At 43.3% G+C, this 15,856-nt stretch overlaps 1 protein-coding gene across 1 annotated transcript in view; it reads right to left on the bottom strand.

Annotated features, from left to right (window-relative positions):
- The window catches only part of CHAT (choline O-acetyltransferase), a 30,691-nt gene extending 16,236 nt beyond the window's left edge, over window positions 1-14,455 (bottom strand). The window contains exons 1-7 of the mRNA XM_039554401.1: window positions 14,327-14,455; window positions 11,238-11,382; window positions 9,137-9,328; window positions 6,944-7,062; window positions 5,464-5,517; window positions 3,749-3,929; window positions 2,592-2,769 (exon numbers count right to left, since the gene is read on the bottom strand). Of these exons, the coding sequence (XP_039410335.1) occupies window positions 2,592-2,769; window positions 3,749-3,929; window positions 5,464-5,517; window positions 6,944-7,062; window positions 9,137-9,328; window positions 11,238-11,300 (787 nt within the window). The 5' untranslated portion in view covers window positions 11,301-11,382; window positions 14,327-14,455. The remainder of the gene's footprint in view (window positions 1-2,591; window positions 2,770-3,748; window positions 3,930-5,463; window positions 5,518-6,943; window positions 7,063-9,136; window positions 9,329-11,237; window positions 11,383-14,326) is intronic.
- Between the last annotated feature and the right edge of the window lie 1,401 nt (window positions 14,456-15,856).

Here is a 15,856-nt window from a genome sequence, read left to right as displayed (position 1 = left end):
GTGAACACCAGAGCCCCTTCTGAGTGTCTTCAAAAGCATTCAGAAGCTTTATAAGAGAGAAGACCCATCCCTGTCCACTTGGCTGTAAAGCTTTCTAGTATCTCACACTTGCAGGGCTGACCATAATCGTGGTATTTTTTATTGATGGTCTGGGTGCCTCGATGCAAAGGCTGAAAAGATCCTTTTTGGAATGGAATGGAAGCTGCCCCGTATACAGCAGCTTCTGGTGTTTGCAGACAGGCACCTTTGAGGAAAACCAGCTTGGACAGTGATTTACAAACTGCTCACAGCTTGCTCAGCATTCTGCTTTACGCTGTTTGATAGGTTTATATATATTGCATTGTGGCTGCTACCCACACATCTTTGACAGATACGAAGCCCTTAGTCTGACATATGGCTTCAGGGTATCTGGAGCCTAGGTATTAGAGTGAATAAAATTAAGCTCTGCTAGAAACAGAAAAGTAGGGGAAATATGCCTTTACAGAAGGAAACAGGCATATCCAGAGGGCTGATCAAACACTGAAAAATTATCATGTGAAGCAGGCAATGAATTGCACAAGAACTCATGAACCATGACTTGGGATGGAAAATATCTGCAGGAAGAGCTAAAACAGAAAAGATTAAGACCAAGCCTAAAGCCCTGACAAGACATTTCTTCCTTTCTAATGCACAATTGCATTGAATTGGCCAGCCAAGTGTTGGTTAGTTGGGGTTTTTTGATTTGGTTTTAGAAAGGAAAATATGAGAAGACAGTTTTGAATCAAATTCAGATTAGTATGCATGGGACTGTAGCCAGTCGCTTCATACAGAATTCCCTTCCTGTACTTAGGAACTGAGTGAGCTAGTTCTGCAGCCTGAAGGCAGTTACAATACTGAATGTGTTTATAAATCAGTGATGGCTGGGTTTATTACAGTATCTTGGACATTTTCTCACCTAGAAGACCTATGCTCTACTTGCAGGTCTAGGGAGGCCAATGGCTATAGCTCCTTCATAGCCTCTGCAATGCACTGCACAGGTTTCCTGTTCTGAAGCATCCTCTCTTGCCCTGTCCAGTACAGACCAGCTGTGGAGTGACCCTTTCACCCACACTGCTTCCCAGGTTTTCTCTTCCTCAGTTATTTATTGTTGCATGAACATTTCACCACCACAGATAAGAAAGAAAGAGAGCTGTTAATAATCTTTTATCCATGTGTAACAGCAATGCATTCACCTATATAGAGGAGCTCTGCTAACATGAATGGTCTGGGATGGGATTCCTGCTTAGATTAGAGAAGGCTCACATCATGGTGCTATGAGATTTACTGGTGCAGAATCTGCATTTTTCAGCTGCATAACTGAGTTGGTTTGCCTCCTGATTAAAATGAATATTTTGGTAAATTCCAGGCAATCTAAAAACACTATGGAGAGGGTTTTGCTAGTTTTTGTTGATTTTTCTTTTTGTGTTTTTCTTTTGGATGATGTAGGTTAACTAAGATAATTTTGCTGCAAGTTAAGGCATTGACTGTTTTACTTAGTATGGCATGAAAATAAATGATTAGGTGTTTACCTCAATTTTCATTAAAATAAGTTATCTTTTTGTCTCTTCCTTTAAAAAGAAATGATGGGACGAGGAAGGGAAAGCTTAAAGATGAGGCTAGAGCTATGTAGTATTGCTGAAATAATGGCCAGGACTCTGTGTGTGTGTGTATGGGTGTGTCTATACTAAGTTTTTATAAGCACAGATAAACTTGAATAAGAAAAGGGGAATCTTCCTTAGCATGGTAAATGTATTTTGAGACTATTGGCAACTCTTGAATATTCCAGGGCATTGGTAAAACAGCAATATTTTCTGTAGCATTGCTGAGCTGGAGATAGAGATGAGTTAATGTTTTCTTCAAGAGGAAAAAGTAAATACTTAAGACATGTAGAATGGCAAAAAGAATGTATTTATATCACTTAGCTTCAGCGTAAAACACACAAGGTGTGATGTGATAGAGGTCACTAACCCCACTCTTTATTTTCATCTGTTTCCAAGTTTGACATTCAAGTCCAGAATCTGAGACAGCTAAATGCTGCCTGTTGGAAAAGAGAGAGAGAGCGGTCCCAGATAATACCTGGTGTCATCTTTCCTAGATACTTACTTAAGAATTGGTTGAATCAGCCCTGGTACCTTCTCCATTGGCTAGATAGAGCTAGATTCAGTAGGTGTTTAACTTTCATATCCTTTTGTTAGATAAGATCAATAATGTCAAATAGTTGCCAAAAGCTAAGAGGATACATCATTCCTATTGGTACAAAATGGATATGAAGAAAGAGACAAATGACAAAATCTGATGTGATGTAATTTACGTGATGAAAAACAAAGAATGGAGTGAGAGTTATTACATGGCATAACACTTAAACATACACAGCCAAAGGGTCGAGCCATTTCTGCTGCTCCCCTGGCAACACACATCTTACACATACTGAGTTCCTACTTCTGGAAAAATTCAGCAGTGAGGTTGCACATTCAGTCTTGTGTTTGCTGTGATATTTGCTCTCAGCAAAAAAAGTCATTGATGGTGAGAAGGAAGATGATGAAGAGGAGAAAGCTGGGATTGCTGCTGCTAACCTTTCATAAGGATCATCCTGGCCTCTGCCCACTCTGTTCTTCCGTCTGTTGTCAGCAGGCCAATTGGAGGCAGCATTTCCTCTTCATTCTCTGCCATTTTTGCTATCTTTTGTAACTGAGTGAAAAGATCTCCCTCACTGAGACGACGGAAATTAATGACAACATCCAAAACAAAAAACTGCAAAAAAATGACAGAAGTCAGAAGATCAGTCAGAGGTGGGTTGGACCTTTTGTGGTCCAACATTTTGCTGTCACCTGGGTAGGTGTTGAGATGCTGAAGTCCTGCCTGGAGAGCCAGGCTTGCAGGCAATGGAACACAAAAGCACTGGGGAATGGCCAGTGTTTTAACACCAATGTAATGCCAGTTGCCATAGGGGACTTATATTGTGTACTGGACTCAAATAGAATATACACTATTTGAATAAGCTTAAAAAAACTTGGAGAGAGAAAATCAGGAAGTAAGTAAATAATTTTCAGGGTATTATTTGTTTAAACATAACCTAGAGAATCTAGAAAATTTCCTGCACTTCCCAGAAAAGTGGAAAGCACTTCACTGGAACCTACCTCTTCATTCCAAGAGGGCCTGCAGGCATGGCTCCAGTACTGCTGGACTATAAGGTACGATGCCCAGAAAATAGACTCTGCTGCTCCCTGGCAATTACTGGTTGGGGCATATTCACTCTAACACTTCAGTATTTCTGCCTGCACCTGTGCTAACTTCTACAGGCATAGCTTAGGGCCCCTACATGGTGTCTATGCCATGCATAGGTATGATGGTGGTATAGTTGCCATGCATTGTGTGACAACACTTGACTGTCAAGAGAAGAGCACTTCCAGCAAATGCACTCTAATAGGATTCTTTTTTCTCTGTGGTTTCATCTCTGTTTATTAAACATTTTTGTTTGAAAAAGAAAGCAAATGAATTCTGCCACATTCCTCCTTTCTGCATTGCTGTACTTGGAACATAATGTGGGCCAAGGACAAAAATGCTGCAGAAGCATATTTTGGAAATATTGACCACAAATGCTTGGTAAGAAGTGAGCTCATACGTAGCATGTTAATTGCATTTCTGAACAGAGATTAGATTAGGCTCTTCTGGAGTGAATTTAAGCAAATTAAGAAATACAGAAAGGTATTAAAAAAGAAAACTAATTTACCTGATTGTTACAAGCAACAATGATGTGCTCTGGTTCTGGCATTACATTGCTTTTCTGGGCCACAAGGGTATCTTTGGTACGTCCTGGAAGACGATAGGAAGAAAAGAGTCCATAGTATTGCTTCATACAGAGAGGATGACCAGACAGCTGTCCACGAGAAAAATCAGTAGGTAAAGCATGGCTGCAGAGAAGGAGAAAAACAAAGCCAGAGGAAAAGAGGGGAGAGAGACAGAAAGGAAAAGAAATCTAATCTGTCCTTTGTTCTGTTACAATTAGATCAGGTATAACACAAATTGAATAATAAAATGAGATTACAGTATAAGGGAAATAGATTAATTCCCATACCAAAGTTAAATACATCATTCTTGGCAGCTTCATGCATATTCATTAAGCAATTGTATTATCATCTAGTGGAAATGGAAATAGCAGGTCACAAGCAGCTTTGCACTGTGTATAGGAAGCCTGCCTAGATGGCATCCCGGAAGCTTGGCAGGACAGAAGTCAGCAGAACAGCTGGGAAAGACCAGCACCTTGAAAAAAGGTACTGATGAAATGCCCTGCAAATCACAGCAGCCCTGTACTGTGCTGACTGGTTAGAGAATGTGTGAGAGGGCCTTGCCTGACAAACAGGAATGACTTGGGTAAAACAGAGGGAATTTCTGTTTTCTACAGATCCTTGTTTTTGTGCTAATTTTAACTTAGACCTATGGAATAATATGTGCTGAAAACCTATTCCTTTTTGATTGGAAGGCAGGTGAAACCAGCATCTCTTAAAAGGCTTCTTCAGTGGCCAGGAAAAAAAAAGTTATCAGAGTCACAATTATGATTATGGATTGTAAAATACCCCACTGACACTGCAGCAGGAAATAATGGTGCTACTGGTCGGGAGAGGCTGCAGAGACCGCAGGAGGAAGATCTTACAGTGCAGAGATTTTCCTTCAGCAAAAGAGGACTAAGCTTCCAACTTGTCAGAGGCAGGAGTGAAGAAGCAGGCAAGGAGGTTTAGTCTCATACAGCTGATAAGGGATAATGTTTTATGCTAGTTTATCTTGGTTAACCATGTCTTTAGAACTGCTGCAGTTCTAAACCAGGGATGTTCACTTTAGTTCCCAACTCTCAAATTCTCTGTATCACTTATTTCCATGTACAGGTGCATAATATATACAGGACTTGAAGAATCATGTATTTCCCCTGTGTTTTTATTCAGAAAGTAACAAGAGCATCAGTAGCTTGTTTTTCCTAGCTACGGAGCCAGCCTGTCTGTAGTGAGACTTCCCTCCCCTGCTGGGATGTGTTATTTCTCTGGGGGGAGGGAGGTGGGACAGTGTTGTTCTAAGTGGAGTATGTGGAGAGTTCCAGGAAGGGTGTGCAGGCTGTGTAACCACAGTGCCGATGCTCTTTGGTGTGGGGAGCACCAGCTTTCTCTTGTGTTCTCAGTGACTCTGTTAGGCAAATTGTGCGTGTCCTTTTGGGCTGCGCTGTGCCTGTCGGAGTGATGACTGTCAGCCATCAAAAAGGATCCTTCTTCAGGCTGTTACACTGCACGAATACAGCAGAAAGGGCATAGAAAATTGCTGAAGCACTTGCCCTGAAGCATGCTGGAGCCCCTGCCCTTCCCAGTGGTGGAGAGGTACAATACAGCCTGACTTTGTTCTCAGAGCAGCCTTGAATCAGAAGCCCTGTGGATACTCAAGCTCTCCTTCCAAGCTACTTACGTGTCCAGTAAAGCTTTGTAGTCCTGCACTCCTGAAATGAGATTGGCGGCAAACCTGCAAGTAGCAGAGAGAAGTAACATCAGTCCTTTGTCATTTGGCAACACTGGGCTGTTTCAGGGAGACAGAGGAAAGCCTGAATGATTGATGACACAGCATAAGGAGAGAAAGTCTTCTGGCTTGGCAAGAAGAGCTCCCTGCCCCCATCCAAAACCTAAATTAATTCATGTCAAGAGAAATATGAAATACTAGAGACAGTCCCTTCAAATGGTTAAACAGACTACCACAGGAGGAAGCCTGAAAGTGCTTATTTAGAGAATGGGAGCAGAGACTGAATATTTAATAGAATCCTCACATGGGTTTCAATATCAATACTCATAACCTGTCCAGTATTAGAGTACTTCCTGTCCTAAGCAGATATTCTTTTTGCAGAGCTGTGGGCAGGTGTATTATTTCCTGACACTGTCCATTTGTGCTGTGTCAGAATAGGAGGCTCTGAGAAAAATATTTCCTCGTTAAAGCACGTGCATTAAAAAATGCAAAGTGGAGTTTTTTTGAAAGCTGTGTGCACAGTAAATTTAGTCAGTAATGAATGGAAGCATTTATAGTTATGTTTAAAGTAAAAAGATGCATTAGCTGTCTATGCAAAATGTTAAAATAATGCATATTGGTTTCAAGGTTCCAAGGCTGTTTTATAATAGCATAAATTCACATGCAGTTAATTATTTCAGTAATGAGCAGCCAGAGAGTGCTAAAAGCAAAGAGGAAAATTGCACTATATGAAGGTAGATTTTTACTGTTTTAAAAGGAAGAATGTTTTGGCAAAGGCTGAAGAATGGAATCCTGTTTTAAGGGTGTCTGGGGAGGTATATTCTGTGCTTGGCTACGTGCTTACCTTCTCACTTTTTAAATGATAGTAATTGTGCACAACAGCTCAAAGCAAAAAGACGAGTTCAGGGCTGGGTCTGATGGGACTGAAGGAAGCAGTGTTCTTGGGTAAGAATGATTTCTGAATTCTTATTCTTAGATCTCCTGTGTTTCTGGTGCCCTTTTGTGCATCTGAGAGGGACAATTTAATGCCAGCGTGGCCTTTTCAGTTTGCAGGGTGGCTACGAGTCATAGTGAAGCCATGTTAAAGATTATTTTCCTTCAAACTATGTGTCAGAAATTAGTGGGGTTTTTTTTCATCACTAAGTGGTTTACTTGAATTACGTACAGTAAAAAGCTTTGTAAATATTCCTTAAAAATATAAATCCCATCACATTTTTTTCATGCACTAAATGTAATAGTAACAACATTTTTCTTTCTGAATATCAGTATGAGTTAGCCCAGAAACACTGCCCTCAGTCAGCAGGCCTAATAGGAAATCACTTTAATGGCTACAGCCCTTATTTTTTAATGAAAGTTGATTGTCTTTTTGCAAAAGCAGTACATTTAAAATATCCTTTCATTTAGCAAAAGCTGCAAAGTTGTAATACATTACCTCAGCTGGTCATTTACATCTTCGAAATACTGACGAGCAAAGATAATTGCAGGGCTGGAATTGACTGGAAGAGCCAGCCGGTTGTTGAGGTACATGTCATCCAGCCAGTAGTTAAACACCTGAGGGAAGGGGACATGACATCTTAAAGCTGCAAACAGCACACAGAAAAGCAGTCTGGGGGTGAGGGGACAGTGTCTGGTGCTCCTGGTGTCAGGCATGGGCTCTGATTAATGGAGCTGCTGAGCATTTTCAGTCTGGGCTCTGTGACCTTAGCTCAGCTGAAGTCAGCCGCAATTCCATAATCCTATTTCTCAATCAATGGCAATTTACAGTGTGTTCCATTAAAAACTAAACAAGCTCCAGATTGTGGTGCTTCGGGTATTTTGTTGTTTGCTTCTCTCTACAATCAGCAAATGTTTGAGTACAACATGTTAACTCTTGCATTGCAGTTAGAGATAGAGAGGGTTTTACTAGTGATGCCTTTTCTTGGGGGGCTTCAAATATTTGTCAGTGATGCCAAGATGCTCCATTGTTTGCCATCAGATACTGTCCTGTAGCAAGACAGAGTGGGAAAAGAATGTCCCATGCTGAATGGTTCGGTCCTGCAGATAGTGGCATGTGGATAGGGCCCCTGGAGAATTCCTTCTGTGTCCACTGACACAAATGCAGATTGCTGATTCTTGACCCAGACAGACACACATTAAATTTCTAACCATTTTTATTGAAATCACAGATGAACAGTAGCTGCATTCCTTTATGTCTGAGCAGAGACTGAAGAATCATGATTTGGAAAACGGAGGCTTTTATGAAAAGATCAAATGGTCTTTCTGAGAGGGCAGGCTTTGCATATGGTAACTATAAACAACAACAAAATTATGCAAAAATAATTACAAATGCATGCATCAGTTGAAGAAGTTTTCCTCCGAGATATTTCATTGCTGTTAGAACAGATGCTTCCCCCACAGTCTCTGGAGTCTTCAGGGGAACATGCTAGAGCTATGCTCCTGGCAAGTTAAATTCCAAATAAAACCATTTCTGATTTATCCTAAGAATCAGGTATTTATTTTAATAACCAGTATTTAAAATTGTCATGCATCCTTCCTCTGTAATTTTCATGCTATAAGTGTTCAAATGAGGAGTTGTCTTCTGGAACACTATTTCCTATCAGGAACACTATTTAAATGCTGGTTAGTTTAGCCACCATGAAGTTGTATGATCACAATACGAAAACAAGATTGGACAGCATTTTGTTCAGAAATTAGGCACTGCTTTTAAAATGAAAGCACTGACAGCACTGTAGGCTTTTTTCCCTGACTATAGCAGCAAGTTGATGGAGTTTTTTTGTGTGTCACACAAAAGGGAGAACCACAATTCACTGACATCAGTAAAAAGCCTGCAGGATTTCACTGAATCCATAAAATCATTTTCCTTGTTGGGATAGAAAGACTTCAATAAAACTCTGATTTTCGGCTGCCATATTCTAATGTTGCTAATGTAGGCAGGATGAACTGCGACTTTGTGGAATGATAAAATCTGCTTTAGCTATGGCTTATTTAATTTGCCTGCCTTGGGAAGCAGAAAGCTGAACTATTTTAAAGGCAGAGGTCTAAGCAAGGTCTGTGTGATAGATATACATATATATACGTGTATGTGCATATTTGGCAAAGTAACTACTTCAGGGTAACTACATCGGTATAGCATGACAATGAATGGCAAATAATAGTTCAGTTTTAAAAGATGAATTCCTGCCATTAAGTATTCCATTCCAGAATAATTGGAGTGGATCAGAGCTTTGGGTAGATGGCTATGCAAGGCACTTTAAAAGCCCTATCAGAAAGTATTTTTCATTCTAATAAAAATTCTAAATCCTGTTATTTAAGGCAAAGGAAGAAATTGCATCCAAAAGGTGCGTTTCCTACAGGTGGTGTGACACTTCTGTGCCTGAACTGGAGGTGAATGAATGTCCATATTTATGTCAACAAAATGTTGATCTGAAAACAAAATAATGACATGGTTTTTGACATAACTTGAAAAATCTAGCCTATTACGTCTGAAATATTCATTGTCAGAATGATCCCTGTTTGCATTGACCTGCTGGAAGAAAACTGTGATTGCACATAGAACATCAGAAAGAACTTGTAAATAAGCATCATGGAACACAGAATTTTTTTTTTTTCCGCTGCATTTGCTTACCCAGTTCATTGTCTTTTCACTTCTTTCCTCAAGCATTTGCTGCAAGGATTCCCCCAGGCCTCCTGCACTTCCAAATTGCTCCACAATGACCTTGGTCTTTTTAAATTGCTCCTCTGGCACCAAGTGTTTCATGCACTGTAGATACATGCGTAAGGTCTGTTGCAGTGGTGGAACTGGAAGTTTTGGCACTTCCTAGTCATTAAGAAGAAATATATATTAGTGAGTAATTCTACTTGTTCCCAATATGTCCTCTTTTTTTTTCTTTTGTTGCTGATTAATATGTTACATCCATTTTTAAATTAATTTATTCTTTTTTAGAAATTGAGAGGTCTGATTACTACAGATGTACTGTTTGTAGGCTTTCAAATGCATAGAGCAGGGGACTAGTGGAAAATTATTGAGGAGAATACTCCTTGGTAAAAATTCTAGAAATCCTAGGATAAAGAGGCATGGTGCAAGCAAATACTCTGAGCTAAACTCTAGAAAATCTGCAAATACATTACAAAATAATAAAATAATATCTTAAGAGCAGGTATTTCATTAGTAAAGAAGTGAATTTAGCCTATGATTAGTAAAACCATGGGTTAATACTTGTCTGATTGGTAATATGAGTATTTATAAAATTATAGATGTAGAAAATATGCTGGTCTACCTGTTCTTTATTACTGACTATGTACAGTCCTCAATAAACCCATATTTTACCCTGCCAAAGCTCTGCTGCCAGTCAGTCTGGAACCCCCCAGAAGGCTTGATAAAACGTTTCTGTTTATACTTCCTTTATCCTTACCCTGTTTGAGCAATAGTATCTGGGAAGAAAAGAGTTCCATGCTGTCCCCGTAATTAAGTTTCCTTTGTTTTTTAATGTAGAATTAACCAAGTGAAGTGTAATTAGTCATTTAAAAGCCAGAGCAATTATGGGGGCAGTGGGGAAAATCAAGCAAGGAGGTAATTCATGAAAGGCTGGGGAATTGCAAGAGGCTGTGATGCTCTAAGCATGGTTGCTCAGGGAGGTAGCTGTGTCTCCTAGTTGAGAAATGGTCATCTAATGCAGCTATGTTTGTCCATTAGTGATTAGTGTAGGCCATAAACTTTTGGAGGCTTTATTTTTCTAATTTGATTTTTGCCCATCTCCTAAAGTACGCAGCGTTCAGATTTTTTTGCTAGCTCTTGCTGTAATGGGCATTCATTTTCACAGGATTTCAGGCCATAGTGCGAAGAAAGGATTAGCAGTTACCTTGTCCCACTTGCTGCTCCAAGCTAGTCTAGCTGCAAGCTCCTTGGCCAGTGCAGGCAGGGAGGGAGAGTGTGGAGGAAGTGCTCTGAGCAGTAGGCAGGGACTGAATGTCCTCTGAGCTCAAATACCAGCTCTGCCTTTAGACATCCACAGAAAAGTCAGTGCTGCATTATGTTCCCTATCTAGAAACTAAAGATTTTAGATACTCATGAAAAGTGTCATAGGATTACCTGTTACTAATGGAAATGCAAATCCAGTTTAGCCTGTAATACACCCAGAAATAAAAGAACAGCAATTCTACAGTTTCAAGCTATGTTTAGTCAAGACATATTTCTTCTGTCACTGATTTCTTGGTCAGTGGAAATAGATGTGCTAACTAGTATTTCTTTTTGATACCTGGCTTCAGCCCTATCTTTCTGGGTAAGATTACTGTGCAGTTCGTGACTCTGCTTAGGAAAAAATCTTTATACCCTGGAGGCTGACTACTTACAGGCATACACACCCAGCACCTTCTGAACCAGCTTGAAAATGAATCATATGTGATAGTTTGATAGTGCTGTACTAGCATGAATAATTTCATGCCATCTCTGACTTTGTAGTATAAAAATATTTGTTGTATAATAATATTTAATTTACTGGAATTCTTCAGAGGATGTTGGGAGAAAGAGTGTATTTGGATATGAGAAGCACTAGTGTTAGATCGAGGTTCCTGACTATAAACTGTTGCAGGATAACTGGTGTTCCCTGAAATGAAGAAATTGGCTCTGGAACAGAGCTTGGGTTACAATTATGGTATTAATTTACAGAATTAGAAGTTGTTAAGTCATCTTTTTTTTCCTTTTTATTGTCCCGGAAAAAGTTACTTACTCTTTCATCTTTACTGCATGTATCTTTCTCTTTCTTCTGCATGTCTTTTTCTAGGTCAGGCATTCCTGCATTTCTTTTGGTATCTTTCGTTGAGGATAGAAACTGAAGTCACTTGGGTGCACTTATGGAGCCTGATGCCTCAGTTCTGGAAATAGAAAAGATTTAAAGTCCTGTCAGTACCCATTATTTATAACCAAATGTACGAGGGGAGTATTCCCTGCACAAACATACACAGAAGCCTCAGAATGCAAACCTGAAGAGAAATAGAAGTATAACATTCAAAGCAGCTGAACTGAGCCCTGTGGAGATTGCTCTGACATTCTGTTTGTCTCATTTTGCTATAAATTTATTTATTCAGAACTATCTGATGCTCATAAAAGATCCCTTCTCAGCATGGTTTATTTTGTCACTGTAATTTACTTTGCAATTTATTGTGGCATGATCTGTGTGCTTTGTATTACTGTTATATGTTAGCTGGAGGAAAGAGGGGACTTTTCTTTCAATGCACTTACATTGACACAGGTAATAGTAATGTTGCAGTTTTCTATATCAGGATCTTATATTTCCTCCCCTTACCATTTTATATGAAAGCACCACAGTCTTTAAATGTGTTTTTCATGGCACTGTTCCATGGGTACAGTGAGGTGCCATGCTGGAAGATGTGAAAAGGAGCTTGATGGAGATGTGCCTTTGCCCTCTGCAGCCTAGAATCTCACAGGGTATGAATGTTTTGGGGCATAGGTCTGGGCTGGGGGACCCTGTGAGCCTGCCTGTGAAGGCTGTGGGAGGACTGGCAGGGGTGCTGTACACTGGATTTGAGCCACTTTGTAGAGCAGTCTTTCCAAATAGCATATACCTATCCAGGGAGATGGCTTAATCTGCCAAAAGCCACAAAAGTAATCTGTGACAGAGCAAATACTTCCACTCCTGTCTCTCTGGTACTGTGCTTATCCTGGTTTTCACTTCTAAAGATGCCTCTAGCTCCTTTTCCGTGCAGGAATAAGCTACCTGACACAAATATTTCTTCTGATATACTAGTGACCACACCAAGAGATTGTCCTTCAATTATGACAATATGTAATTACAGCTAAAGCAGAGTGAATTTTTTGTGTTCAGTCAGGTCTTGATGGATTAGAGGTTTTTTGGTTTTCTTTTAATTACTTTGCACTGTGTGTACACAAAATATAGAAGATAACGTGTTGACTGTAGAAAATAATTTTTTTCTGTAGTCTTTGGAATTATTACATTCGGGGAACTGGAATTGTTTCTGCAACAGCTTTTAAGAACAATTTGGATTAAACCCTACAGTGTATGAAAGTGAGTTGAGGAGGTTTGTTTAGCAACGGGCAGAGATGGCTGTGGACTATTCCTCTCATGAGGAATTAGCTTGGCTATTCCAGCCTTGCAGCTTTAGCATGGCTCTGCCAATGTGTATGTGGTCACTGACACCTTGTGTCGATCCTGTCCTCTCCCTGTCCTGCACTGGCTGTCAGTGGGGCCATGTGCTGTGAAATAGGTTGTATAAGGCTGAGAGATGTCCCTGGGGCCCTGCAATGAGCCACACAGCAAACTCGTGTTGATCTATCATCTGCTCACAATTTCAACCCAGGTGAGAGGCGATTTCCCTCATGCAGAGGCCACATTAACCCATTGCACTGCTCTGCTCCCTCTCGTGTGCGGCACAGGTCTCATCACTTAGCCAGGCACTCTATTCCTAAAACGCAAGTTCAAAGCACCTCAAATAATGCACACGTCCTGTAACTCTTGGAAGACTGTTGGCTTGCCCAGCTGTTTATGGGCTGGCCTCAGCCCCCCACCTGCATTCAAACACAGAGCAGCCATTTTGTCTTTAGAGCCCCTCAAACTGTATTCCCCAAAGGAAAAATCTTGTTGGTATTCTTTTTGCTGGGACTTTTGTTCTTTCTTTCCTTATGTTTTTTTTGTCCAACCGCAATATAGTGTCACACTGACTAAAAGTCTATATTGGCTCTGTGTCTGTGGGAAATGCTACTACTAACAGCCCTGCATATCTGTAAAAACAGTGTGATAAAGAGTTTGGAGGTGGTAGCCTGAACTGTGCTTTTCTCTGTTGCGGAGATGAACGGAGGCTTTGTCTCTGGTTCAAGCGCTGACAGCTTAGCATCACACCCAATCCTGTATTTGCTTAATAAAGGACAGGAAAACTGACACAGGAGAAAATCCTGCAGAAATTCAAGATGGCTTCAAAGTTTCTCACTAGAAAGCTGTGAGGTACATTGTCAAAGTTATTAGGCAAAAAAAGAAAAAAATAATCCTAGCTGTTTTTATTTACAGCTGGCTTAGCTAGAGGGCCAGGGTGAGCGGCTTAGCACGGTCGCTGCGAGTCACAGCAGGCTGGGAAGCCGGGTGGCCTTCCCCACAGCTCAAAGCAGCAACTCAAATCCACAACAAAAGGCACTGATCTCTCAGTTAGCAGATAGCAGAGAAGGACCAAAATAAGCCCATGTGCTTATACTTGAGTTCTCCTGACACGGTGGACTCGGGAGGCAGCTTGCAGTATATAATGTTGTTGGGGCAATACATTCAGCCCCCATCTATTCATCCTCACTCTCAGTCTTATCAGGAAGGTAAGCTTAAAGTTCTCAGGAATCTATGCTTGAAGTTAAGAGGAATGTACGCGTTGTCAGGAATACACGTGTGAAGCTCGCACTGCTGCGGCTGTGGACATTGCGAGCGGAGCCAGGAGCCGCCCTGTCGCCGGCCGTGAGCTCCTTGAGGGGTATTATGGTAGCGCCGAACCCGTCGGGGAGCGCTCACGCTCCGCCTGAAGCCGCCGGCACGTCCCGAGACCTTCCTAAGCCTCAGACCCGAGGGAGCCCTTTCCCTCCCGAGCCGCCCTTCGCGGCGGGACACTCGGGCGGCGGCAAAAGGGGCGGCCCCGTGGGTGCCGCCGAAGCCGCGGAGTTTAGCGAGGGGAGCTCGCTCGGCTCCTCTCCGAGAGATTCGCCGTCCCCGCTCCCGCTCTCCCCGGCCCCTGGCTCTCCCGCAGCCGCGCCGTCGGGGCAGCGGCAAGCGCGGGGCGCGCAGCCCGCCCGCCCGCCCGCCCGTACCTGCTCGCCGGGGAGCTCCGGAGGCGGCTGCCGGGCGGGCTCTGCCAGTCGCGGCGGCTCTGTCCAAGGTACCGCCGCCTCCTCCGCGGCCAGGTCCCCTCTGGGTGGGGACGTGAGGAGGGCGGCTCGACTCTGCCGCCGCTGGCTCCTCCCCGCCCCGCACCGCCCGGCCCGGCCCGGCCCGGCCCGGCCCGGCCCTGCCCCACCGCCCCTCCCGCTGCGCGCAACAGGCGTTGCTGCCTGCGCTGCTCCCGCCCGCGGTGCCCCTGCGGCTGCTGCGCCCGGGGGTTGCAGCTGCGCCGGCTCGCCCCGTGCCGGCCGTGTTCCGTGAGGGGACAGCCTTGGCCGCGGCAAGGGCAGCCCCAGGGGGCTACTGTGCTCGCAGACCCGCGTTTCCACGGGGGTTGTCGCTAGTGTCGAGAAGTGTCGCCTTGGGGCATCTGCGGCTCCTGAAAGCTCGGTAGCCGAACAGGGGCGGGCGGCACTGCCGGTGGCTGCCGGCACCACGGCCGGGAGGGGTGGAAGCCGCGACGGGGCGGCAGCGGTCCCGGGGGAGGGCCCGGCTCTGCAGGAGCTGCCGCGGGGTCGGCAGCAGCAGCGGCCCGGGGCGGCAGCGCGGGCGGCGGACCGCAGGAGGCTCCGCTTTTGCCGCTTTCCACAAAGGAGCGGCTGCGGTTAAAGGGAGCGGGTCTCACCTCCCACCGCCATTGCTCCTTCGCCGAACCCCCGTGCCGAAGCGCCATTCCGCTGTTTTCATGAGTTTTGCGCCGCTTGAGCAGCGACTCGACGGCCCCGGCGGGAGCTGCGGGGTCACGCGTCCCGCGCAGCTCGGCGGAACTGACCGGCCGCTGCTGCGCGGCTCCCTCGCGGCGCCCAGATCCCCAGGGACGGCTGGGAGCCCTTAATAGGTGCTATGGCCGCTTGTAAATGTCTTTCCCCCCATTTTGCGATTACAAAGAATTTATTTTGTTTCCTAATGGGTTAGGAATTAAAACAAACGACTTTATTTTATATTAAGAGAAATTTACAGGGCAAATTATGCAGTCTGGGTCCCTTGTGAGTGGATCGAAGGTTTCCACTCTTTGCAAATGTTTGAATGAAACATTTCACCATCTTTTGTTTTTGTTTAATCCCTGTCGACTAACTGAGGTGGGTGCCTTTCAATTGGGGCAGCATTTAGCACCGAGAAAGGCACCTTTTAGTAACGTACCTCTAACTGCTGGTGATGTAATTTTTGAAAGATTAGAAAATTAAAATTCATGATTGTGGGGAATAAAAATTGAATTCGCATAAGAATTCAAGGAGCTGGTTTTAGGCAAGCAGTAGCACGGTTGCAGTGCGATGTTGTTTGCTCAGAGCCGTTAGGTTGTGAAGAATGAATGAGAACATTTTGTACTGGGGTTTCCTCCTATGCGATTTTGGTAGCTAGTGAGAATTGTGCTCTGGGGAATTGTTATCTTAGGGGCTATACTGAGTACTACCAGCTCCCTCCCTGAAGCAGCCCTCAACAACAAAACGAAAGACAATCGA

Source organism: Corvus cornix, chromosome 6 (genome assembly GCF_000738735.6).
Source record: "Corvus cornix cornix isolate S_Up_H32 chromosome 6, ASM73873v5, whole genome shotgun sequence".
NCBI classification, from domain to species: Eukaryota; Metazoa; Chordata; class Aves; order Passeriformes; family Corvidae; genus Corvus; species Corvus cornix.
The sequence above is the reverse complement of the archived record's forward strand: the minus strand, read 5'-3'. Positions and strand labels throughout refer to the sequence as shown.